The sequence below is a fragment of the Heptranchias perlo genome, chromosome 5 (genome assembly GCF_035084215.1).
Source record: "Heptranchias perlo isolate sHepPer1 chromosome 5, sHepPer1.hap1, whole genome shotgun sequence".
Lineage (NCBI taxonomy): Eukaryota > Metazoa > Chordata > Chondrichthyes > Hexanchiformes > Hexanchidae > Heptranchias > Heptranchias perlo.
The window spans coordinates 116,867,807-116,895,559 of record NC_090329.1 but is presented as its reverse complement, the minus strand read 5'-3'; the positions used below and the strand labels follow the sequence as shown (position 1 = coordinate 116,895,559).

Below are 27,753 nucleotides of genomic sequence, written 5' to 3'. Positions count from 1 at the left end.
GGACCTGTTTGACAGAAAGAAGCGATGTGATGCACTTCCTTTGGTAAAGTGATTTCTTAAATTTCTGTAACATTACACTCCACTTGCATTCTGGTACTTCAAGTGGAAAACGCCAATTAAAAATCAAATGAAAGGCACTGCTCTACATAGCCACGTTTAGCAGTAAAGTGCTTCAGCTAGATTTTGAAAAAGAACCAATAAACTTTTAAGGATTGAAGATATGCCTCAGTACATTAGAGTCATTAAATTAAAGAATGTGACCACCTCTCTTCAAGAAAATACAGCCGATCAGATAGTTATAGTTAAGCTTTTTGCACTTAATTCTGAACTAATTTTTAAAAAATTCTTGATATTTTGGTCATTTAGAGAACATTACTTTCATTGAAACAATGCAAGATAATTGTATTTTTAGGAGCGCCGGGGACAAACAGCCAAAACCCGTTTTTCGAGCGAAAAGATTGGAAGAGGTGTGTCCAAATCTGTGCTCATTTAGCAGTGCCCTGATCGCAGTCTGCTGCAAACAGTAGCAAAGCACTGGGATTTGGCAGAAGTTTTCTTCGGGGGGAAAATAACCATGGCATCACCGGAGCCCACCAATGCTGACCCTCCATCAGACTGTATAATCCCTTCAGGGTCAAGATTACTAACCAGCCTGCCAGATCTTCTAATGCTACCTGAACTTGTGAGTACAACAAAAATGATTTATTAAAAAAAAAAATTGCAGCAACAAACCTTGTTTTGTCTTGCTAATATGTGGTAGAACGTTTGGCGTTACTAGATGATGTTTACATTGACGCAGTTCCAATAGTGTCTGCGTTTTCTTTGAAAATCAACTTTATTTGAAAAGGAGCGAAGAAAGCTCAGCTACAATCAACTGGCTTGATACAAATCACCGTACAAATCGTAAACAAGAAGCCAGACATATCTATCGAATCTAGAGCAGTGTAGCTTACCTGTGCTGACCAATTAGTTCCAATCGTTGCCACATCTTTTACAACTGCATAAACACCAATTGCTGTTAGAGGCACAGGTACATGGACTCCAGATGCTGCTGGATTATTTGAAGCAGGTCCCAGCGCGTCATTTTTTCTTCAGTCAGACAGAATGAAAGATTTTAATCTACTGCAGTGACTGTTGTTACAGAGATCACCACACATAGTAACTCAATGTTATAATCTGTTTTAGAAAATGCCACGGATCTAAAAGTAGACTATTAATTGTGGATAAAATGAACTGGATACTGATACTTTTATTTTTGTATAACTTGAATCAACTAACAGTTCAAGTGGTGGTAGCTGTACACAAAATCATAGAATGTTACAGCACTGAAACAGGCCATTTGGCCCGTCAAGTCTATGCTGGTGTTTTTCTCCACGTCAGCCATCCATTGCTTGATGCCCATACACTTTCAATATTCCACGTTTTCATGCAACCCATTTCCTTTAAGATCATTTATGGATTCAGCTTTAAGATTTAAAAGAAAGGTATGCTAAGGGACCTGTGGCTCCTTGAGAGAAATGGCTGCTTGATGCATTTATTTAGTGCCTTTAATGTGATAAAATGTCCCAAGACACTTCACAGGAGTGTAATCAGACAGAAACTGAGCCAAAGGAGATATTAGGATTGGCTGACTAAAAGCTTGGTCAAAGAGCTAGGTTTTAAGGAGCATTCTCTACCCCAGATGCTGAGTCGTTGAGTATATTCAAGGCTGAGATTTTTGGACTCTAGGGGAATCAATGGATATGGGGATCGGGTAGGAAAGTGGACTTAAGGTCGAAGATCAGCCATGATTCGATCGAGTGGCGGAGCAGGCTCGAGGGGCCATACGGCCTACTCCTGCTCCTATTTCTTATGTTCTTAAAAGAGCAGAAAGAGGTGGAGAGGTAGAGGTTTAGGTAGAAAATTCCAGAGCTTAGGGCCTAGATGGCTGAAGGCATGTTGGGGTGAAGGAAGTTGGGGCTGCACAAGAGGCCAGAGTTGGAAAAAAGCACAGGACTCAGAGGGTTGTAGGGCTAGAGGAGGTTACAGAGATAGGGAGGGGCGAGGCCATGGAGGGATTTGAACACGAGGATGGGAATTTTAAAATCGAGGCCTTGGTGGACTGGGAGCCAATGTAGGTCAACAAGCACAGGGTTGATAGGTGAACAGGACTTGGTGCGAGTTGGGATACGGGCAGCATACAGAGGACCTGCTCTGATTTGGGAGATTGTGAATTCATGAGGGAGAGCTACACTGTCAGAGGTGCCATCTTTCCGATGAGACATTAAATCGAGGCCCAGTTTGTCCTCTCAGGTGGACGTAAAAGATCTCACTATTCAAAGACAAGCAAGGAAGTTCTCCCCGGTGTCCTGGCCAATATTTATCCTTCAATCAACATCACTAAAAACAGATTATCTGGTCATTATTTCATTGCTGTTCGTGGGAGCTTGCTGTGTGCAAAATGGCTGCCGTGTTTCCTACAACCATGGCTATACTTGGCTGTAAAGCACTTTGGGATGTCCTGAGGTTGTGAAAGGCGCTATATGAATGCAAGTCTTTCTTTCTTTTCTTTCCCAAACCCCCCCCTCCCCACCCACTTCCCCACCCAACCATGAGAGTCCTGAGTGCCGGCAGGCGATCCTCCAGGCCGCTCAATCTTCAACTGCCAGCCGCTGATACGTTCCACCCATTTCAGGTGGGTAGCTGGCCAGCAGGATGTAAATATGGCCCAGCCATTAGAATCGGCCGGGTTCACCGATTTGCTCCCAGCTCGGCCGCCCACAAGCCCAGCCAGCTTCCCGCAAGGAGGTCCAAGTTCCCCCTAAAGAGTCTAAAAATAGTCCCAGTAGGGTTTTACTAGACGTTTGGAAGCCCACTACCCCACCATTGAGAGAGATCTTAATGTGAGGATTCATGCCGTATTTCAGTGAAGGATGGCGAAGCCAATCAATGCAAATACATTGCAGGTCTTAAAATAAAAGGATCGTCCCAGTCATTAAGGAAGAAATTGGCTACATAGATATCCTGAAGAGTCCGTCTTTTAGTCCATGACCTGTTGCACTCCAGGATGAGGGGGAGAGGGTGGAGAGAGAGAGATCTAGAATTAACCACTGGATCAACTGCTTCCCCATGAACGCCAAGTGGTAGAGTCTGGTTTATCAAAAAGTACAGTGCACCCGATGGATGCAACAATGGGGGAAGGAGGCCAGCTCCTCCTTCTGGATGGTGGAGGACCATCCTATTAAGCAAGTATACCAATGTAGACAGTTCTGACTGCAACCAAGTTGTATGTCCTTCGATGCAGTGATAGATCTATTATTTAGGAGAAGGGGTTGCAAGAACTGTTTATCATTCATTAGGGAAACTGTTAAGGTTGATTTAAAACAAAAATTAAAATCTGCTATTTTTCCTTCCGACAGGTTTTTGGTGGGTTAGTCTGGATCCTTGTTGCTTCTATTAATGTTAACGATAAAGATAGCCAAGGCTGGGTGATGTTTGTTTCTATCCTTTGCTTTGTGTTAACTCTGCTGCTGATGATATGCTACTTCTCTGGATGGCCCCGAAACTCAACAGCGTGGTGTTTCTTGGTAAGTATGCAACCTTCCATCATATGAGGACTTTATATGCGGCAGAGCCACTTTGTTATTTATAGATAAATCAGAAAAGCAAGTATAAAGATTGGCATTAAAATTGCCGAGACGCTGCCCATCTAGACGGACAAGGGCAGCAGGTGCATAGGATCATCATCACCTCCAAGTCACACACCGTCTTGACTTGGACATATATCGCCGTTTCTTCATCGTCACTGGGTCAAACTCATGGAACTCCCTACCTAACAGCACTGTGGGAGCACCTTCATCACACTGACTGCAGCGGTTCAAGAAGAAGATTCACCACCACCTTCTCTAGGGCCACCAGGCACGGGCAATAAATGCTGGCCTTGCCAGCGATGCCCATATTCCAAGAATGAATTAAAAAAATGTTTGTTGGGAATCCATCAGAATGGCCTCAAGCTCGGCCGGCACCCAGCCTTAAGCCAGAATTTCCTACATGGCCTGTGAGAGGTGTGGGGCCAGGGGTGGGGACTCCCTAAGTTGAAGAGGGAGTCCCATAATCCGACCCTCAAGTCAGGACCCAGCATAGCATCGCCACCAGGTAAGCCTGGTCTCGGGGCAGCCAGGTTATTCTACTGGGAGAGCCCAGCACCCTCTCCTCAGGCTGGCTAATCTCCCGGCATTTCCAGGGGTCTTCAGCTGGGAGGTGCCACAGATTCACAAAATGTGAAATTGCCGTCTGAAGTGGCCCAGTAGTTGTATCAAATTGCTGCAGAGAATACCACACAGACTGCAGCGGGTCAAGAAGAAGGCCCACCCACCACCTTCTCAAGACAACCAGGGATGGGCAATAAATGCCCGTCTTGCCAACGATGCCTAGATCCCGAGAATGAATTATAAAAAAAGTTGCCAGTACACCACAGAGATTCCCTGACTCTTATGCTGGACCGAGCAGTGGAGAAAAAAACAAGAGCATAGTGATCGGAGACTCACACCAGGCTTCAATACAACTGACCACAGGGTCTCTGATCCCTGTGTTTGGGGAGGTCTCTGATCCATTTGTTGGAGGGGTCTCTGATCCCTGTGTTGGGGGGGGGGTCTCTGATTCCTGTGTTGGGGGGGGGGTCTGATCCCTGTGTTTGGGGGGATCTCTGATCCATTTGTTGGGGGGGTCTCTGATCCCTGTGTTGGGGGGGGGGTCTCTGATTCCTGTGTTGGGGGGGGGGTCTGATCCCTGTGTTTGGGTGGGTCTCTGATCCCAATGTTTGGGGGGGGCTCTGATCCCTGTGTTGGGGGGGGGTCTCTGATTCCTGTGTTGGGGGGGGGGTCTGATCCCTGTGTTTGGGGGGGGGGGGTCTGATCCCAGTGTTTGGGGGGGGCTCTGATCCCTGTGTTGGGGGGGGCTCTGATCCATGTGTTGGGGGGGAGCTCTGATCCCTGTGTTTGTGGGAGGGGTTCTCTGATCCCTGTGTTTGGGGGAGGGGGGTCTCTGATTCCTATGTTGGGGGGGGAGGTTCTGATCCCTGTGTTGGGGTGAGGGTCCTCTGATCCCTGTGTTTGGGGGAGGGGTTCTTTGATCCCTGTGTTTGGGGGAGGGGGTATCTGATCCCTGTGTTGGGGTGGGGGTCCTCTGATCCCTGTGTTTGGGGGAGGGGTTCTTTGATCCCTGTGTTTGGGGTGGGGGTCCTCTGATCCCTGTGTTGGAGTGGGGGTTCTCTGATCCCTGTGTTTGGGGGAGGGATGTCTCTGATTCCTATGTTGAGGGGGGGGTTTGGTCCCTGTGTTTGGGGGAGGGGTTCTCTGAGCCCTATGTTTGGGGGAGGGGTTCTCTGATCCCTGTGTTTGGTGGGGTGGGTCTCTGATCCCTGATCCCTATATTGGGGGGGTTTCTGATCCCTGATCCCTGTGTTGGGGGGGAGGTGGTCTTTGATCTCTGACCCATGTATTTGGGGGCGTCTCTGATCCCTGTATTTGGGGGGTCTCTGATCCCTGTATTTGGGGGGTCTCTGATCCCTGAATTGGGGAGTCTCTGATCCTTGTGTTGATGGGGGGGGGTCTCTGATCCCTGTGTTGGGGGCCTCTGATCCCTGTATTGGGGGGAGGGGGGTCTTTGATCTCTGATCCCTGTGTTGGGGGGGTCTGTGATCCCTGTATTGGGGAGTCTTTGATCCTTGTGTTGATGGGGGGTCTCTGATCCCTGATCCCTGTATTGGTGGGTGATCTCTATTGGGGGGGGCGGGTCTCTGATCCCTATATTGGGGATCTCTGATCTCTGATCCCTGTGTTGGGGGGGGGTCTCTGATCACTGATCCCTGTATTGGTGGGCGATCTCTGATCCCTGTTTTGGGAATCTCTGATCACTGATCCCTGTATTAGGCAGGGATCTCTGATACCTGTATTGGGAGGGATCTGTGACACCTGTATTGGGGGGATCTCTGATCCCTATATTGGTGGGGGATCTCTGATCCCTGTTTTGAGGATCTCTGATCTCTGATCCCTGTTTTGGGAATCTCTGATCACTGATCCCTGTATTAGGCGGGGATCTCTGATACCTGTATTGGGGGGGATCTCTGATACCTGTATTGGGAGGGATCTCTGATCCCTGTATTGGTGGGGGATCTCTGATCCCTATATTGGTGGGGGATCTCTGATCCCTGTTTTGGGGATCTCTGATCACTGATCCCTGTATTGGGGGGGATCTCTGATACCTGTAGTGGGGGGGGAATCTCTGATCCCTGTATTGGGGGGGATCTCTGATACCTGTAGTGGGGGGGGATCTCTGATCCCTGTATTGGTGGGGGATCTCTGATCCCTGTGTTGGGGATCTCTGATCTCTGATCCCTGTTTTGGGAATCTCTGATCACTGATCCCTGTATTAGGCGGGGATCTCTGATACCTGTATTGGGAGGGATCTCTGATCCCTGTATTGGTGGGGGATCTCTGATCCCTATATTGGTGGGGGATCTCTGATCCCTGTTTTGGGGATCTCTGATCACTGATCCCTGTATTGGGGGGGGATCTCTGATACCTGTAGTGGGGGGGGAATCTCTGATCCCTGTATTGGGGGGGATCTCTGATACCTGTATTGGGGGGGATCTCTGATCCCTGTAGTGGGGGGATCTCTGATCCCTGTATTGGTGGGGGGATCTCTGATCCCTGTAGTGGGGGGGATCTCTGATCCCTGTATTGGTGGGGGATCTCTGATCCCTGTGTTGGGGATCTCTGATCTCTGATCCCTGTGTTGGGGATCTCTGACATCTGTGCTACAGTTTATCTCATGCTTGCACATCTCTTTTATTAAGCATGGTGAACTTCTCCCTGGCCTTTAAAACCTGCGCTTCTTAAATCTTTCCTCATCACCCATACACCCATGGACTTTCTGCCTCTCCTCTTTACCCTCTCCAAAGCATTTACATTCTTTTTGTATTAGAATTCAGCACAATTCCAAGAGATTTGGGCCTAGATTTTCCTCACTATCGCTGCCTATTGTTTGGGCAGTATAGCAGTGGTAAAAGAAGGGAAATAATGTGGGGTGGCTTTCTGACGAAACTCCGCCCCAAAAATTGCCTGTCATCAAATTTCTCCCACTCCACCCTTCAGAAACTTCGGCCAACTGCCCTAAATCTATCCCACTAATGGGTGTGATTTCACTCTCCCTGATTTTTTCCTATCCCACTCCCAGGTAACAACGCAACTACAAAGTTAGCATTATTAGGACAAGAGATGGGGAAGCACAGTGGAGGCCATTGCTGAAGCATTGCTTGTAACCTGCATGTCATTTATAGACTGAAATGGACTCCGAGTTACTGACCCTGTTGATAGCTTAGGAGGAAAGTTTACTTGCAAGATTCTAACATTTCTTCATATTTTTGGGAATTAAAGGATTTCCCTCTCGAACTTCCTCTGTTTTGAGGATATGGAGGAAGAGAGGATAAATGCAAGGGGAGTCTGGTGTCTAGCTACTGTCAAAACCCTACCCATGGAATCCCACACCAGGGGGTATAAAGTTCACACCTGGATTTCTCACATAAGTAGTGTGTGAAAAGGCTGCGCTACCCACCGGATTCAGGAAGGGAGTTATACCACCAACTGGACTCAGTTTTGCAGCCTATGTCCACAGGGACCTGGTCTTATCAGTGATTGTTAAAATGACTACTGCTCTGAATGGTGACTTCAGTAACGTTAGTCAATTGGCAGTACATCAGTGCATTAAACAGGAAATGGAGGCCCTCTTCAGGTGACATCTCAGTTTTTTATCCTTCCTCATGGACCCACCAAAGCAGAGAGGTTGAGCACTCAACTTTTATCGAGTGGCAGGATTCCCCTAAATCCAGGGTGCTGTTGATGATACCCATGTGGCAATCAAAGTTGATTTTTGCCAATTCCCTTAACATCAGTAGAAAGGGTTGTCACTGTCCAAATGTACAGCTTGTGTGTGATGCAAGTTATCTAATTCTACATGTTAATACATGCTACCCTCGAAGCTGCCACTATACCTGGATTATTCAGCCAGAGCAATGTATCCAGAAGGCTGCATGGAGACTACAGATAACCCCTGCAACCATGGCAGATGACCCCACTTCGTCATTCAAGGTCACCTGTAGGTGACAGGTGCAACAAAGCACTGTGCGCTGCATGCATTTTAATTGAGTAGACAATCGGGATTCTGAAATTCCCCCTTCCGGTTTCTGGATAGGTGTGGGGGATCCCTATGGTACAGCCCAGCAAGGATGTCCAGAATTATAGTGGCGTGCTGCACCATGCACAGGTTTACAATTCAGCAAAGGATGCTCCTTCCATTTGCAGATAATGAAGCAGAAGTACAAGGCCATCCAACTCCAGAGCATGAAGAGATTGCCCAGGAGGGAGAGGAGGTGGCAGCAAGAGAGATTAAGCAGGAAATCATCACCAGTTTCCTCCACCAGATAATAAGCAGTCCATCGTTAGAAGCCAATTGCCCACTACTTCCCATCATTCAGACTACCAATAATTCATAGACCCTCTCAGAGAAAAGACCGTTTTAACCATCACCTTCAAATAAAATGAGAGCTGGAGGCTTCAATAAAAAAATACACAAGCACACCAATGTAGAAGGAATTTCCAAAATTATATCAAGTACTATTTCTATTTCATCCCTCTTGTACTTGCAAGTCTTGCCAGGCCCTGCCATAAAGCACCCTCATATGCTGTCACTATACTGAGATACAGAGACAGCTTGCGTTAAGACCCCTAACAGCCCATGAGTGCTGGGCACACGTTCAGTTGAGCTAATGGTTGCCATTTGAACAGACCACATTGTCTCATTTAAGTTCTAGAAGCCTTTTGAAATGGTGGAGGTAAGGCTGTTTCACGGGGCATCTATGGAAGCAGTGTAGCTGTCATTCCAGGAGCCATGATTGTCCTATGATCTTCCTGCTTTCACCTTGTTGCTGCAGATGTTCTTGGACTGCCACGTGCTCTAGGGTGATCTACATGGGCCTCATTAACTTTCTTCATGCTGTTGCAGATGCGGGTAGTGGACTCTCCAACTTATCCACCACCTGCAACGCATGCATGGAAACGGTCTCCACTAGCTGCACCTCAGTTTGATGCTCCTGCTCCTTCTTGATAGTCATGCCCCAGGGACCAGGGTCCTTAGGCTCCAGAGATGAGGGCAGGTTTTTCTCCACTCTTCAGTGAGCTCCAGCTGGTTCCTCCATCTCCCCTCTCAGCTCCTCTACTCAGTGGTGCTTGATCTGTCACCGTGATACTCCCTCTGACTCACTAATGATGCTTTTTGAAGATTCAACTTTTCTCGGTTTGTTTCAACAGGATGCTTTCTACCACGGAGGATCAGCTCTTTTTTATTTCAGTGCTGCAGTCCTACAGGCTAATTCCACGGTACGCCTGCAAGGTAGCAGTGGAAGGGAATATAAAATTGATATTGCTGCCACGGTAAGCACATATTAAAATAGAACAATCCTAACGGTTCCTTTTTTTCTTCTCACCTTATTTCTCACAAATCTAAATTACATATAAATAAAAATTTTGCCCAATATATACATGTTATGATCAGAAAATCAAGGCCCTTGTGTTTAGTGCTTGCCTGCCACTTCAGATGTTACACTTCAAAAATGTCATGGGTATAAATAATAAAAGCAGAGAGAGCCAACCATTTCCTGCTGCTTTTTTTATTTCACCTTGAGAACCTGGCCTCTCTCTCAGGTGCCAGAAATTTACAAGCACCTGTCAATCTACAGAAATCTTCTCCAACAATTACATAGAAACATAGACATAGAAAATAGGAGCAAGAGTAGGCCATTCGGCCCTTCGGGCCTGTTCCGCCATTCAAAATGATCATGGCTGATCGTCTAACTCAGTACCCTGGTCCCACTTTTTCCCCATATCCCTTGATCCCTTTAGCATTAAGAAATATATCTATCTCCTTCTTGAATACATCTAATGACTTGGCCTCCACTGCCTTCTGTGGTAGAGAATTCCACAGGTTCACCACCCTCTGAGTGAAGAAATTTCTCCTCATCTCGGTTCTAAATGGCATACCCCGTATCCTGAGACTGTGATCCCTGGTTCTGGACTCCCCAGACATCGGGAACATCCTCCCTGCATCTAGTCCGTCTAGTCCTGTTAGAATTTTATATGTTTCGATGAGATCACCTCTCATTCTTCTAAACTCTACTGAATATACGCCTAGTCGACCCAATCTCTCCTCATATGTCAGTCCTGCCATCTCAGGAATCAATCTGGTAAACCTTCATTGCACTCCCTCCATGGCAAGGACATCCTTCCTCAGATAAGGAGACCAAAAGTGCACACAATATTCCAAGGCCCTATATAACTGCAGTAAGACATCCCTGTTCCTGTACTCAAATCCTCTTGCAATGAAAGCCAACATACCGTTCGCCTTCCTAACTGCTTGCTGCACCTGAATGCTCGTTTTCAGCGATTGGTGTACAAGGACACCCAGGTCTCATTGCACCTCCCCTTTTCCCAATCTATCACCTTTGAGATAATAATCTGCCTTTCTGTTTTTACAACCCAAGTGGATAACCTCACATTTATCCACTTTATACTGCATCTGCCATGTTCTCACCCACACACCCAACTTGTCTAAATCACATTGGAGCCTCTTTGCATCATCCTCACAGCTCACATTCCACCCCAGCTTTGTGTTATCTGCAAACTTGGAAATGTTACATTTAGTTCCCTCATCCAAATCATTGATATATATTGTGAATAGCTGGGGCCCAAGCACTGATCCATGCGGTACCCCACTAGTCACTGCCTGCCACCCGGAAAAAGACCCGTTTATTCCTACTCTCTGTTTTGTGATGTCAACCAATTCTCAATCCATGCCAGTATGTTCCCTGTGCTTTAATTTTGCACACTAACCTCTTATGTAGGACCTTATGAAAAGCCTTCTGAAAATCCAAGTACACCACATCCACTGGTTCTCAAAAAACACCACATCCTCAAAAAACTCCAGTAGATTTGTTAAGCATGATTTCCCTTTCATAAACCCATGTTGACTTTGTCCAATTCCGTTAATGCCTTCCAAGTGTTCTGTTATCACATCTTTTATAATAGGCTCTAGCATTTTCCCCACTACTGATGTTAGGCTAACTGGTCTGTAATTCCCTGTTTTTTCTCTCCTTCCTTTTTTAAATAGTGGGGTTACATTTGCCACCCTCCAATCTGTAGGAACTGTTCCAGAGTCTATAGAATTTTGGAAGATGATGACCAATGCATCCATTATTTCCAGGGCCACTTCCTTTATTACTCTGGGATGTAGATTATCAGGCCCTGGGGATTTGTCAGCCTTTAGCCCCGTTAATTTCCCTAGTAGTATTTTTTTTTACTAATACTGGTTTCCTTCAGTTCCTCCCTCTCACTAGACCTTTGGTTTCGTAACATTTCTGGGAGGTTATTTGTGTCCTCCTTTGTGAAGACAGAACCAAAGTATGTGTTTCATTGTTCTGCCATTTCTTTGTTCCCCATTATAATTTCCCCCATTTCTGACTGTAAGGGACCGACATTTGTCTTCACTAATCTTTTTCTCTTGACATATTTATAGAAGCTTTTATAGTCAGTTTTTATGTTTCCTGTTAGTTTACTCTCATACTCTATTTTTCCCCTCTTAGTCAATCTCTTTGTCCTCCTTTGCTGAATTCTGAACTGCTCCTAATCCTCAGGCTTGCCGCTTTTTCTGGCAATTTTATATGCCTCCTCTTTGGATCTAATACTATCCCTAATTTCTTTTGTAAGCCACGGTTGAGCCACTTTTCCTGTTTTATTTTTGCGCCTGACAGGAATGAATAATTGTTGTAATTCCTGCACACGTTCTTTAAATATTAGCCATTACCTATCCACCATCATCCCTTTTAGTAAAGTTCCCCAATCTATCATAGCCAACTCGCACCTCATACTTTCGTAATTTCCTTTACTTAGATTCAGGACCCTAGTTTTGGATTCAACTACTTCACTCTCCATCTTAATGAGGAATTCTAGCATGTTATGGTCGCTCTTCCCTAAGGGACCCCGCCCAACAAGATTGTTAATTAATCCTTTCTCATTGCACAATACCCAGTCTAGGATCGCCTGTTCTCTAGTTGGTTCCTCAACGTATTGGTCTAGAAAACCATCACGTACACACTCCAGGAATTCCTCCCCGACAGTATTATTGCTAATTTGGTTTGACCAATCTATATGTATATTAAAGTCACCCATGATTATAGTTTTACCCTTCTTGCAAGCGTCTCTAATTTCCTATTTAATGCCCTCCCCAAATCTCTACTACTGTTTGGGGGCCTATGGACAACCCCCACCAACGTTTTCTGCCCCTTGGTGTTTCTTAGCTCCACCCATACAGATTCCACATCTTGATTTTCCGAGCCAATATCCTTCCTCACTATTGCATTGATTTCCTCCTTTACTAACAACGCTACCCCACCTCCTTTCCCCTTTTGCCTGTCCTTCCTAAATATTGAATACCCCTGGATATTCAGTTCCCATCCTTGGTCACCCTGCAGCCATGTCTCCGTAATCGCAACTATATCATACCCGTTAATATTAGTCTCTACTTGATCTCAGATTTTCCTATTTAAACCACTATTCCACAGGGCCATGCTGCATTAAACACAGATCCAGTTTAGCAGCTAAACGTCTGCTTCAGACCTCAGCACACACATGAGCAACGCCACGAGATATCAGCTAGTAATCAAATGGCTTCTGACTAGTAGTGACCTGGTGACACTAAAAAAATCACTCACCATTCTCCTTTGGATGAGATGTTAAACTGAGGCCCCGTCTGCCTGTTCCAGTGGGTCAGGTTGATTAAAGATCCCATGGCACTTTTCAAAGAAGAGCAGGTCCCCTGTCCTGGCCAATATTCCTCCCTTAACCAATGTCACTGAAGAATAGATTGACTGGACATTCATCTCACTGCTGTTTGTGAAACATTGTTGTGTGCAAAATGGGTGTCAATTTAGCCAAAATAACATAAGGTACTGCGTTTCAAATCAGTTAATTGTTTGTGATAATGCTTTGGGCTGTTTCTGAGGGACATAATAAGGTGGTATATAAACACAAGCACTTTCTTTCTTCTACATTGTCTCCATCAGTTAATTTTTTATTTTTCTTTCTAAAATGGTGGTTTCAGATGATGGTTTCAGAGTTAAGACACACCATTTTCCACTCATTCATTTTATTAACTTCAGAATGAATTTGGGAGATGTATGTTGTGAAAAATGTATGTTACATATTTTACCTGTGGACTGTGTTTTTTGCTCCATACTGGACCTTTAAAGTGTTTAGAGATATACACACAAGCATCAAGGATGCTATTATACCTACTGGGTTTTTTGTTCCTATTTCAGAAAAGTGGTCTATGTGTTACTGCCCTTCTAGTGGTAGCATGCCCGCCTCTGAGTCAGAAGGTTGTATATTCAAGTCCCACCTCAGAGTCTTGAGCACGTAATCTAGACCGACACTCAGTGCAGTGCTGAGGGAGGGCTGTACTGTTGGAGGTGCCGTCTTTCCGACGAGACGTTAAATCGAGGCCCCATCTGTCCCCTCAGGTGGATGTAAGAGATCCTACGGCACTATTCACAGAATATCAGGGCAGCTCTCCCAGTGTCCTCGCCAATATTTATCACTCAACTAACACCTAAAACAGATTATGTTGTCATTTATCTCATTGTTGTTTGTGGGACCTTGCTGTGCAAAAATTGGCTGCCGCGCTTCCTACAGTGACTATACTTCAAATGTACTTCATTGGCTGTAAAGCGCTTTGGGACATCCTGAGGTCATGAAAGTAGGAAGAACAAGGAGAGGCAACATAAACTAAATGGGACAATTTTAAAGGGGGTGCAGGAACAGAGAGACCTAGGGTTGTACGTACACAGATTTTTGAAGGTGGTAGGACAAGTTGAGAAGACTGTTAAAAACACATACAGAATATTTGGCTTTATAAATGGAGGCATAGAGTATAAAAGCAAGGAAGTTATGCTAAACCTTTATAAATCACTGGTTTGGCCCCAGCCGGAGTATTGTGTCTAATTCTGGGCACCACACTTTAGGAAGGATGTCAAGGCCTTAGAGAAGGTGCAGAAGAGATTTACTAGAAAAGTACCAGGGATGCTGGACTTCAGTTACTAGGAGACACAAGGGGTTGTTCTCCTTAGAACAGAGAAGGTTAAGGGGAGATTTAATAGAGGTGTTCAAAATCATCAAGGGTTTTGATAGCGTAAATGAGGAGAAATTGTTTCTAGTGGCAGTAGGATCGGTAACCAGTGGACACAAATTTAAGATAAATGGCAAAAGAATCAGAGATGAAATAAGGAGAATTTTTTTTACGCAGTGAGTTGTTATGATCTGGAATGCACTGCCTGAAAGGGTGGTGGAAGCAGATTAATTAATAACTTTCAAAAGAGAATTGGATAAATACTTGAAGGGGAAAAATTTACAGGGCTATGGGGAAAGGGCAGGAGAATGGGATTAATTGGATAGCTCCGTCTGAGCTGTATGATTCTATGATTTTATGATTCTATGAAAGGCACTATATAAACAGTCTTTCTTCCTTCCCTCCCTCCCTTCCTCTTTCCTTCTTTCTTTCTCTCTTTCCTCTCTTTCTTTCTTTCTTGTCTCTGTAGAAGTGCTGGGTTCTGCTGTGTAATACTGAGATCCAGGAGTCCAAACGCGCAAGACACACTTTCCTCATCTTACTTCACGGGAACAGGAGATTGTAAACCGATGGCAAATTCGTGGGCCCAAATTTTCGAAGACCTATGATGCAATCAACTCCCTGAGCGTCTGGTTGTTTATACTAAGAAGGGAACTGCGTGCCTGCCTTTGAGTGCACTCTTCTAGTGTAAGAGCACCTAAAGCAAACACACAAGTTGTGGTCAGCCTCACCAATTGAGATATTTATAACCTCACTGGCGCCTATGGCAGATGTACAGGGAAAATTGAAGATCACGGCTGTTATTTAATGTCATGGAAAGCAATGATGAGAAGTGAAAGTGAAAGCAGAAGTGAAAGCTCCATATTCTGCTCGCCCATCACTCCTGTCCTTGCTGACCTACCATTGACTCCTGGTCCTTCAACGGCTCCAATTAAAAAATTTCATACTTGTCTTTAAGACACTTCATGGCGTTACCCCGCCCTATCTCTGTAACCTCCACCAGCCCTACGACCACCACAGAACTCTGACTCTGGGCTCTTGCGCATCCCTCCCTCCCTTTGCCACTGGTGGTTGTGCCTTAAGCCATCGAGGCCTCACATTCTGGAATTCCTGTCCTAAACCCCATCCTTTAAGACCCTCCCTAAAACCCAACTCTTTGACCAATCTTTTGGTCATGCCTCCTAATATCGCCTTCTTTGGCTCAGCGTCCATTTTTGTCTGTACACCTCTGTGAAGCACCTTGGGACGTTTTCTTACGTTAAAGGGGGCTGTATAAATGCAAGCTGACATTGTTGATGTGTGGGCATTGGCTTGAGGAATGTGAATGTCTTGTCACCTATTCAATTTTCACCTTGGACTAAACAGACATACATAAATTGTTAGCAAGGTACATTGAATGGAGCTACAAATTCTTTACAAGTTACTTTTGAAGATAGTGTAGCATTTTAAGAGCAGAGATCAAGAGGAGTGAATGGCGCTGATCCCTGTTATTTACCAGATTCTGATGAAGGGTTCACACCTGAAGTTTTAACTGCTTTCCACAGATGCAGCCTGATCTGCTGAATGTTTCCAGCATTTTCTGATTTTGTTCCCCGCCCCCCCCAGCTTATGCTAATTTCAACATTAAGAATCCAGGTCAGGCTGGGGGAGGGGATAAGGCACATAACAGAGGTCAGGAATCTTACAACACCAGGTTATAGTCCAACAGTTTTATTTGAAAATCACAAGCTTTCGGAGGCTTTCTCCTTCGTCAGGTCACCTGACGAAGGAGAAAGCCTCCAAAAGCTTGTGATTTTCAAATAAAACTGTTGGACTAAAACCTGGTGTTGTAAGATTCCTTACATTTGTACATCCCAGTCCATCACCGGCATCTCCACATCATAACAGAGGTAGGCACACAATTACTGGTTCTTATTCTCTGCCACTGAGTAGCTATTTATTAACTTGTAAAATGATCACATGAGGATATTTAACGGCCACATGCACAGAAGGAAAAAAACTAGTGGAGTAGAACAGCTTTAACATTACTATGTGTGTACACATATCATTAAAATAACTACAATTTAAAAATTAACCCAGAGGCTGTAAAAAAAAAACCCTTCCATATATGCAGCATCTTATCAGGTCTCTCAGAAATGTACCAGAAGTGCTTCACATCAATTGGCGAGAAATTCAGGGGAGCGATTGGGGCCTAGGGGAACTGGGCGGGGGGGGGGAGGGAGATCAGGGGGTGAGGGTCCTGGAGATAGGGCCCAAGTGGGGGAGGGAGCAATTGGTGGTCGGGGAGGGGGATGGGACATTGGAGGTCAGGGCCAGGGCCTGGAGGTTGGGGGTCTTGGGGCTTGTTTCCCTGGGTGCAGCAAGTGCAAACCAATGTGGCAGCGGGGATCTGAAGCAGGCGCATGCTTCCTGTCAAATCAACCCTCTGTGGCAGACTTGGTAATCAGATACTTGAACCAGGTAGGTGTGCAGTACTGCAGAGCATTGCTACTGATTGACCAGCCAGTCTGGCTCACTGATGGCACCTTGATGCTTAGACCTGTCACTGGGGACTAGGGATCTTGGCTCCAGACGACGTAGCATGGTTCTGGCTGGATAAGCTTATCAGGCTGTCGGGTTTGAGCTCCTGCGAATGCTTGACTCTGCCAATGTTTGCCTAAACTTTCTGGGCTTAGATAATTGGGGTGTGTCCCTACGGGGAGAGAGTGTGCACTCTATGTCGAGCAATCAAGAACTCTACTTGAGTGAATTTCTCAGTAGCTTGATTTGAAGATTCATAACCATGTTGATGAGATTCTGTACATGTTGGACAGTCAGTTGATCAAAAAAAAACACTGCCATGGGACCTTTAGCATCCACCAGATCAGGTAAACAAGAACTTGGTTTCCCATCTCTGGAGGACAGGATCTCTGATAATGCAGCACTCCCTCAATACTGCACTGGAGGATCAGCTTAGATTATGTGGTCAAGTTCTGGAGTAGGGCTTGAACCCTTAGTGTACTGACTCAGGTGAAAGTGCTACCAAATGAGCCAAACTGACATTGTATGATAGAAAAGAGATGGCATCCATTGAGTTACAAGGCACTTTCATGTGATAAAAACATCACATTTCAAACATGCAGTTCTCCCACCATTGGCTCTAATTAGAAATCTAAAAAGACCCACTTACCTGGCTCTGGCATCCGTGCTGATTGCCTTTCACCATGGGTCTTGTGAGCTGCTACAAGTTCTGCTGACTCCTCTTCTGCCCAGCATCTAATGAAGAATGCTGTAGTAAGAAGGTGAGAAAATACTGGGAAACTGAGATAATCCCATTCTTTCAAAATTGGCACTGCAATCTAAAAGCACCTACAAGATGGTGTCAGTATTAGGACCTCTGCTCTTTTTGATATATATTATTGACCTGGAATTGGGTATAGAGGGTATAATTTCAAAGTTTGCAGATGACACGAAACTCTGAAATGTAGTAAACAATGTGGAGGATAGTAACAGACTTCAGGAAGACATAGACAGACAGGTGAAATGGGCAGACACATGGCAGATGAAATTTAATGCAGAAAAGTATGAAGTGATACATTTTGGTAGGAAGAATGAGGAGAGGCAATATAAATTAAATAGTACAATTTTAAAAGGAGTGCAGAAACAGAGAGACCTGGGGGTGTATGTACACAAATCTTTGAAGGTGGCAGGACAAGTTGAGAAGGCTGTTAAAAAAGCATATGGGATCCTGGGCTTTACCAATAGAGGCATAGAGCACAAAAAAAAGGAAATGATGCTAAACGCTGGTTAGGCCTCAGCTGGAATATTGTGTCCAATACTGGGCACTGCACTTTAGGAAGGATGTGAAGGCCTTGGAGTGGGTGCAGAAGAGATTTACTAGAATGGTACCAGGGATGAGGGACTTCAGTTATGTGGAGATATTGGAGAAGCTGGGATTGTTCTCCTTCAAGCAGAGAAGGTTAAGAGGAGATTTGATGGAGGTGTTCAAAATCATGAACGGTTTTCATAGAGTAAATAAGGAGAAACTGTTTCCAGTGGCGGATGGGTCAGTAACCAGAGGACACAGGTTTAAGTTGATCGGCAAAAGAGCCAGAGGCGACATGAGGAAACATTTTTTTTACGCAGCGATTTGTAATGATCTGGAATGCACTGCCTGAAAGGGTGGTGGAAGCAGATTCAATAGTAACTTTCAAAAGGGAATTGGATAAATACTTGAAGGGAAAAAATTTACAAGGCTATGGGGATAAAGCAGGGGAATGGTACAAATTGGATAACTCTTTCAAAGAGCGGCACAGGCACGATGGGCCAAATGGCCTCCTCTTGCATTGTACCTATTATGATACTATGGTGGTGACATGAAGTGTGAAAACAAGCTATAAGAGTATCTCCAGTGATCCTGCACACCCAGCAGGGCGTGTTGCTTGATGGAAGTGTGGGCTGCAGAACTGGGGCTATAGTGATGGACCTATGCTTGTTGAGCAAGGGTGGAAGCCCTGCTGTGCTAAATTTCCCCATAATGTTATCAGATCCCGAAGATTCAATTAATGCCTTGACTATATAAGTTACATTCTCTTTTATAGTATATTAACCAATCTCCTATGGCATTGCTCACAGTAAGTTGGAGGATGTAATAATACATCAGATGTCATTATAGGAGGTCAGATTATCAAGGTCAGAGGAAACAAGCAGGAAGTGACTGGCATGCTTTGGCTATTTTTTTAAAGATGCTATTTGTTCATTGGTTGGTTCCTGCACACTTTTTTATGAATAGATTTGAGACAATCAGGTACAAGTGTGACGCAAACTTTCAAGTCTGACAGATGTGCTAGATGCAAAACTTCTTAATATATATAGATGGGTGGTTAGGTCTTCTTTCACTGCCTTCTGTCATGGAAACTGCTAAATCCCACTAAGGTTGTTATAGTTTCCTAACTTAAAAGTAGGAAATATTTGCAGGGCTATGGGAAAGAGCAGAGCAGTAGGACTAATTGGATAGGTCTTTCAAAGAGCCGGCCGAATGGCCTCCATCTGTGCTGTAAAATTCTATGACTCTAGTTGCCGGACGAAATATTTTCTATTTTCCCTCTTGCCCATCTGACCTTGCTGTCACACTTAGAATCACTTGTTGTCTCCCCTTCTTTCTTTCTCCCACCCACACTTCAAGCAGAGACTATAACATTATTTAGAATCATAGAATTATAGAATGGATACAGCACAAAAGGAGGCCATTCAGCCTATCGAGCCCATGCCGGCTCTTTGTAAGAGCAATACAGTTAGTCCCATTACCCGACTCTTTCCCCGTAGCCCTGCAAATGTTTTCCCTTCAAGTATTTATCCAATCCCTTTTTGAAAGCCACATATGAATCTGTTTCCACCACCCTTTCAGGCAGTGCATTCCAGATCATAACCACTTGCTACATAAAAATGTTTTTCCTCATGTCACCTTTGGTTCTTTTGCCAATCACCTTAAATCTGTGTCCTCTGGTTCTCGACCCTTCTGCCAATGGGAACAGTTTCTCTTTATTTACTTTATCTAAACCCTTCATGATTTTCAACACTTCTATCAAATCTCCTCTTAACCTTCTCTGCTCTATACAGAACAACCCCAGCTTCTCAGACAATGAAGCAGTCCGTGGCTGCATGCAGCAAGACCTGGACAACATCCAGGCTTGGGCTGATAAGTGGCAAGTAACATTCGCGCCAGACAAGTGCCAGGCAATGACCATCTCCAACAAGAGAGAGTCTAACCACCTCTCCTTGACATTCAACGGCATTACCATCGCCGAATCCCCCACCATCAACATCCTGGGGGTCACCATTGACCAGAAACTTGACTGGACCAGCCACATAAATACTGTGGCTACAAGAGCAGGTCAGAGGCTGGGTATTCCGTGGCGAGTGACTCACCTCCTGACTCCCCAAAGCCTTTCCACCATCTACAAGGCACAAGTCAGGAGTGTAATGGAATACTCTCCACTTGCCTGGATGAGTGCAGCTCCAACAACACACAAGAAGCTTGACACCATCCAGGACAAAGTAGCCCGCTTAATTGGCACCCCATCCATCACCCTAAACATTCACTCTCTTCACCACCGGCGCACAGTGGCTGCAGTGTGTACCATCCACAGGATGCACTGCAGCAACTCATCAAGGCTTCTTCAACAGCACCTCCCAAACCCGCGTCCACTACCACCTAGAAGGACAAAGGCAGCAGGCACATGGGAACAACACCACCTGCACATTCCCCTCCAAGGCACACAACATCCCGACTTGGAAATATATCGCCGTTCCTTCATCGTCACTGGGTCAAAATCCTGGCACTCCCTACCTAACAGCATTGTGGAAGATCCTTCACCACACGGACTGCAGTGGTTCAAGAAGACGGCTCACCACCACCTTCTCAAGGGCAATTAGGGATGGGCAATAAATGCTGGTCTTGCCAATGATGCCCACATCCCATGAATGAATTTAAAAAAACAACTTCTCCAGTCTATCCACATAACTGAAGCACTCATCCATGGAACCATTCTAGTAAATCTCTTCTGCACCCTTTCTAAGGCCATCACATCCTTCCCAAAGTGTGGTGCCCAGAATTGGACACAATGCTCCAGCATTTAAAAGAGGATATTTGAAAAGGAAGAGTATAGAAGGACATGGGCAAAGGACAGGGAAGTGGGATTGGAATAGTCAGCTCCAGTTAAAGAGCTGGCACCAGCACAGTTGAGCTGGGCTTCCTTGCTGTAATTTCTACGATTCTATGATACCCCAAGAGACTAGGACTAGCAACGTAGAATTCCAGCCTTTGTTCTCACAGAAGGAACACATAGGAAATAATTTAATTAAAATCTACATGCTAGACCATTGTTACTTTGTACAGACACTTGAATTATGATTAAAATTGAAAATATACAATAAACCCTATTTCCTTTCACTCTACAGATATTTGCGTTTGTAGCCACTATGCTCTATGTAGTTCATGCAGTATTCTCGTTCAAAAGGTGGAAAACAGTGTAACTATCTTCGAGGTGTGTGAAAAGTGGATGCTGTATTTGTGGAAGACAATTATATCTCTCAGAAAGCTGATATGTCTCCTCTCAATTTACAATGCAGTCAAGCAATTCTATATTGCATTTGTGGTGGTAATTCTGTTTTGATAAAAGTGTAATTTTGTTTTTATTTCCCTTGTATTTTTATTACTTCCCAGCATCCCTCCACCCACTATTCCCAGGCTATTCCTGACCAAACAGCAACCTTGACAGTGAGTTAATCTTGACAGGCTATTTGACTGTGGAGAGGTTTACGCCAGTTGCAGAGGAAAGTTGTAATGCCCCAAATGCTGTTCCAGCTCTGTGCAGATTAACACGAGCACATAGTGAAAAATTCAAAATATTAAAGAAGATTTACTTTCAAGGCCTAGGCGATTTATCCCTCAACTCAGCTAGTCTAGCTCCCTCTGCCACGTGCCGGGGGTGAGATATAGATGCCTGATAGTCCATATGTCTGTTACTGTAAATGGAAATGGAGGCAGTCAGGGGTGGATACAGTTTTTTTAGCTCCGGCCTCCCCTCCCCCACCACCCCCCACCCCCAATTCAGATTGGAAGTATCCACACCGTTCACCTGAGGAAGGAGGAAGCCTCCGAAAGTTTGTGGAATTTAAAATAAATGTGTTGGACTATAACTTGGTGTTGTAAAATTGTTTACAATTGTCAACCCCAGTCCATCACCGGCATCTCCACATCAAGGAAAGCAAGGGCAGAGCTCCAATATTTCAAATTCTACTGCAAACCCAGACAGGCTGCACACTGCTCAAACCTTACTTTCATTCAGTGTTCAGCAAGCCCTTGATCCACCCTCTCTGTCTGTCTCAAGCTTTGGTCCTTGTCAGCCCTGCTAATGAAATGTAACTGTATATAAGTATCATGTAATGTAACCTGTATCATTCTATAACCTAAGTGAGCATGTAAACTTTACTGAATTCAGTAAAATATTAAAACAAAAATACCAGGTTAAAGTTCATGGAATGCATTCGAGACGGTTTCCTAGAGCAAGACGTCATGCAACCAACCAGGGAACAGGCTATTTTAGATCTTGTATTATGTAATGAGACAGGGTTAATTAGTAATCTCACAGTAGGAGATCCTCAGGGGAAGAGTGATCATAATATGATAAAATTTCACATTCAGTTTGAGAGTGATGTACTTAATTCAGAAACTAGAGTCTTAAACTTAAATAAAGCCAATTACATAGGTATGAGGGGCAAGTTGGCTAAGGTAGGTTGGGAAATTAAATTAAAGGGTATGATGGTTGAAAAGCAATGGCAAACATGAAAAGAAATATTTCAATATTCTCAACAAATTTACATTCCATTAAGAAATAAAAACTCCACGGGAAAAGTGATCCACCCGTGGCTAATTAAAGAAGTTAAGGATAGTATTAGATTAAAAGAAGAGGCCTATAATGTTGCCAAGAAGAGTAGTAAGCCTGAGGATCGGGAGAGTTTTAGAAACCAGCAAAGGACAACCAAAAAATTGATAAAAAGAGAGAAAATAGAATATGAAAGTAAACTAGCAAGAAATATAAAAAGGGATCGTGAGAGCTTCTAGAAGTATGTAAAAAGAAAGAGAGTAGCAAAAGTAAATGTTGGTGCCTTAGAGGCTGAGACAGGAGAAATTATAATGGGAAATAGGAAATGGGGAATCAGTAGAAGACACAAAAAACATACCAGAAATAGCGGGGATCCTAGGGGCTAATAAGAGTGAGGAGCTTAAAGTAATCAATATCAGTGGAGAAAAAGTACTTGAGAAACTAATGGGACTAAAAGCTGATAAATCCCCTAGACCTGATGGCCTACATCTGAGGGTTCTAAAAGAGGTGGCTGCAGAGATAATGGATGCATTGGTTATGATCTTCCAAAATTCCCTAGATTCTGGAACGATCCCAGCGGGTTGGTAGGTCGCAAATGTGACCCGTTATTCAAGCAAGGAGGGAGAGGGAAAACATGGAATTACAGGCCAGTTAGCCTGACATCAGTTGTCAGAAAAATGCTAGAATCGATTATTAATGAAGTGGTGACAGGGCACTTAGAAAATCATAATATGATTAGGCAGAGTCAACATAGTTTTATGAAAGGGAAATAATGTATGACAAACCTATTAGAGTTTTTTGAGGATGTAACTAGCAGGTTAGATAAAGGGGAACCAGTGGATGTCGTATATTTGGATTTTCAAAAGGCATTCGATAAGGTGCCACATAAAAGGTTGTTACACAAGATAAGGGCTCATGGGGTTGGGGGTAACATATTAGCATGGATAGAGGATTGGTTAATGGATAGAAAACAAAGAGTAGGGATAAACGGGTCATTTTCAGGTTGGCAGGCTGTAACTAGTGGGGTGCTGCAAGGATCAGTGCTTGGGCCTCAGCTATTTACAATCTATATAAATGACTTAGATGAAGGGACTGAGTGTAATGTATCCAAGTTTACTGACGATACAAAGCTAGGTGGGGAAGTAAGCTGTGAGGAGGACACAAAGAGTCTGCAAAGGGATATCAACAGGTTAAGGAGTGGGCAACATTGTGGCAGATGGAGTATAATGTGGGGAAATGTGAGGTCATTCACTTTGGTAGGAAGAATAGAAAAATAGAATATTTTTTAAATGATGAGAAACTATTAAATGTTGGTGTTCAGAGAGACTTGAGTATCCTCGTACAAGAAACACAAAAAGTTAGCATGCAGGTACAGCAAGCAATTAGGAAAGCAAATGGAATAATGGCCTTTATTACAAGGGGATTGGAGTAAGGAAGTCTTTCTACAAATGTACAGGGCTTTGGTGAGACTTCACCTGGAGTACTGCGTACAGTTTTGGTCTCCTTATCTAAGGAAGGATATACTTGCCTTAGAGGCGGTGCAATGAAGGTTCACTAGATTAATTCCTGGGATGAGAGGGTTGTCCTATATGGCAAGGTTGAGTAGAATGGGCCTATACACTCTGGAGTTTAGTAGAATGAAACATATAAGATTATGAGGGGGCTTGACAGGGTAGATGCTGAGAGGTTGTTTCCCATGGTTGGAGAGTCTAGAACTAGGGGGCATAGTCTCAGGATAAGGGGTCGGCCATTTAAGACTGAGACGAGGAGGAATTTCTTCACTCAGAAGATTCAGTGAATCTTTGGAATTCTCTACCCCAGAGGGCTGTGGATGCTGAGTTGTTGAATATATTCAAGGCTGAGATAGACAGATTTCTGGACTCCAGGGAATATGGGGATCGGGCGGGAAAGTGGAGGTGAGGTCAAAGATCAACCATGATCTGATTGAATGGCGGAGCAGGCTCCAGGGGCCAAGTGGCCTATTCCTGCTCCTATTTCTTATGTTCTTATAGCAAGTAGGCTGCAGGCTGAATAAAACTCTGTGTCACTGAATTTACAGACTCCCATTGTAGGAGCACCGTCACCACAAGGACTGCAACGCTTCAAGAAGGCCCACCACAACCTTCTCAGGACAACTAAGGATAGGCAATAGCGGTGGCCTCGGGAGCACTGCCAGGATCCTGAGAACAAATAAAAAAAAATATAAGCTGAAGATGTAGACCAATACAATCTAACTTCAAAGTTGAACATTAAAATCTTAATGGTAATCACACGCTGCAGAAGCTAATTGGCGTACTTCACTTTTTATTGAACAGTAAGCATTAGTCTTTTAAGGGAATCAGATTAACACTTGAAGATGAAAGATGTGATAGGGTATGACAAGAGAGGTAAGGTCAAAGCGACTGCCCTTGACATCAAGGCAGCATTTGACCGAGTGTGGCATCAAGGAGCCCTGGTGAAATTGAAGTCAATGGGGATCAGGGTCATACCTGACTCAAAGGATGTGGTTGTTGGAGGCCAATCATCTCAGCCCCAGGACATTGCTGCAGGAGTTCCTCAGGGCAGTGTTCTAGGCCCAACCATCTTCTGCTGCTTCATCAATGACCTTCCCTCCATCATAAGATCAGAAGTGGAGCTGTTCGCTGATGATTGCACAGTGTTCAGTTCCATTTGCAATTCCTCAGATAATGAAGCAGTCCGTGCCCGCATGCAGGAAAACCTGGACAACATCCAGGCTAAACTAATAAGTGGCAACTAATATTTGCGCCACACAAGTGCCAGGCAATGTCCATCTCCAACAAGAGAGAGTCTAATCACCTCCCCATGACATTCAGTGACATTATCAGCGTCGTATCCCCCCCCATCAACACTCTTGTGGTCACCATTGACCAGAAACTCAACTGGACCCACCACATAAATGCTGTGGCTACAAGAGCAGGTCAGGTGCTGGGTATTCTTCAGCGAGGGGCTCACCTCCTGACTCTCCAAAGCCTCTCCACCATATACAAGGCACTAGTTAGGAATGTGATGGAATACTGGAATACTTGCCTGGATGGGTGCAGCTGCAACAGCTACCGTCCAGTACAATGCAGTCTGCTTGAGTGGGACACCATCCACCAGCTTATGCATCCACCCCCTGCACCACTGGGGTATTATGGCCGCAGTGTGTACTATCTACAGGATGAACTGCAGCAAGTTGCCAAGGCTTCTTTGGCAGCGTGTCCAAAATCCACGATCTGCACACCTAAAAAGACGAGGGCAGCAGATGCAAGGGAACACCATCACCTCCCAAGTTCCCCCGCAAGTTACACACCATCACGACTTGGACATATTTAATTGTTCCTTCACTGTTGCTGGGTCAAAATCCTGGAAATCCTTATCTAACAGCACTGTGGCAGCACCTTCACCACATCGGCTGCAGTGGTTCAAAAAGAAGGCACATCCATCGTCACCTAAGAATCATAGAAGTTTACAACATGGAAACAGGCCCTTCAGCCCAACATGTCCATGTCACCCAGTTTATATCACTAAGCTAGTCCCAAATAGAATCATAGGGCAACTAGGGTTGGGCAATAAATGCTGACCTTACCAGTGATGACCATATCATAGGAACATAGGAATAGGTGTAGGCCATTCAGCCCCTCGAGCCTGTTCCACCATTTAATGAGATCATGGTTGAACTGTATCCTAACTCACTTTACCTCCCTTGGCTCCATATCCTGTAATACTCTTTGCTAGCAAAAATCTATCGATCTCAGATTTAAAATGATTAATTAAGCTGGCATCTACTGCTTTTTGTGGGAGAGAGTTCCACACCTCTACCACCCTTTGCGTGAAGAAGTGTTTCCTAACTTCTCTCCTGAATGGCCCGAGAAGGAATTAAAAAAAAGAGCTTTTGAGGTTGGTGTAGATAGAGCTCCAGTGGGGGAGCTAGGACTGGCAATAGGCACATCAGGGAAAATAACTCCCTTCTGCACCAGAAGGTTCTATGACTTTGTGATCATACACAGAATAATTAGCAGAAGATTCTGTACAATTTTAAGTTCTTTGTAAAAAGACCCCAAAAGATTAGTAATGACCCTGATATATAGAGTACAGTACATCACAGAACAAGACTAAAATTCATAACTGTATCTGGGATGTATTGAGCATGTGCTGAAGGGCTCTCAAGCCTAATTTCTGTTACTGCCTGTGGAAGAATCTCTGTTCTTCTCCATAATTAATGACCTGAACTGGCAATCCACAAAATACTATGGCCCCAAAAATCCATGGACCTTTCTGTTCTGCTCTGGTGTAAGTCCACCAGGAGTGTGGTGAGAGGCTCAAGAACTAGACCGAGATCTGGATACGCTGGATCCTAGCCTCTGCCACTAGTTTCCGGGGAGACCTATTTGGAGCAGAACATAAATCCATCCTGAATATGGCCCCTTATGCCAGAATGGGCTGGGCTCGGGGAGAGTCTCCCAGGCTGTGAATTTCTTGGCCCTGGCTTTGGTTCCGTGTGGTGACCAGTATCCTGTGAGAAAGCAGACATACTGGGCCACTTGAAGGCCCAGGCCTGGGTCTTGGCTTGGACCATGAAGACTTCAGCCTGCCATCCAACCCTGATGAACTCCCTTTACAAGGGGGCTGATAGGCACCTTCAAAATTATAGAACAGGCTGAGGCTATATATCTACCTTCTTATCTATATTGAACATTTTTATCTCTTCCAATCTCTTGATCGGAGAGAGAAACCTGTCTTGTTGCATCATGAAGCAATACTAGTCTCCATTTTGATTTGCTAAGTGAATCTATTAATTGTGAGAATATGGCAAGCACTGTGCACAGTAGCTCCTCTCATCTCCTAAGATCTCATACTCACATTTTCCACCTCAGGTGGATGAGAATCTGAGTAAACCCGACTGGGGATTTGAAGCCAGCACTCATCTGGTCTCCAATCCAGTACACAATCAACTGAGCCTCCCAGCACTCAATTACTTACTCAACCGGGAATACTTGCTCATCTCTGTGCACGAAAGTATTATTCCCTTCCCCTCCTCTCAAATCTAGTTTAAATGACTTCCAAATTTTGACTTTGTGTTTTTGCTTTGCCAGCAGCTTAGCTACCGAACTGGTTATGTGCAGCCCATCCTTCCTGCATAAAAGTCTCGTACTCCCTGGTGATTTACTTAGTC

General features: G+C 44.6%; 1 protein-coding gene across 3 annotated transcripts; it reads left to right on the top strand.

Moving 5' to 3' along the window:
• Positions 1-24,793, top strand: LOC137322047 (myelin and lymphocyte protein-like). Of its 3 annotated transcripts, none has more exons than XM_067985083.1 (5): positions 1-43; positions 413-682; positions 3,399-3,566; positions 9,345-9,467; positions 21,151-22,212. In XM_067985083.1, exons 2-5 carry the CDS (start codon positions 575-577, stop codon positions 21,223-21,225), a joined length of 474 nt encoding a protein of 157 aa, XP_067841184.1. In that variant the 5' UTR covers positions 1-43; positions 413-574; the 3' UTR covers positions 21,226-22,212. The 3 variants fall into 3 exon arrangements, with proteins under 3 accessions (XP_067841184.1, XP_067841185.1, XP_067841183.1); XM_067985084.1 differs by lacking the exon at positions 1-43 and adding an exon at positions 24,637-24,793 and having other exon boundaries at positions 304-682; positions 21,151-21,236; XM_067985082.1 differs by lacking the exon at positions 1-43 and having other exon boundaries at positions 305-682.
• The last annotated feature ends 2,960 nt before the right edge of the window (positions 24,794-27,753 follow it).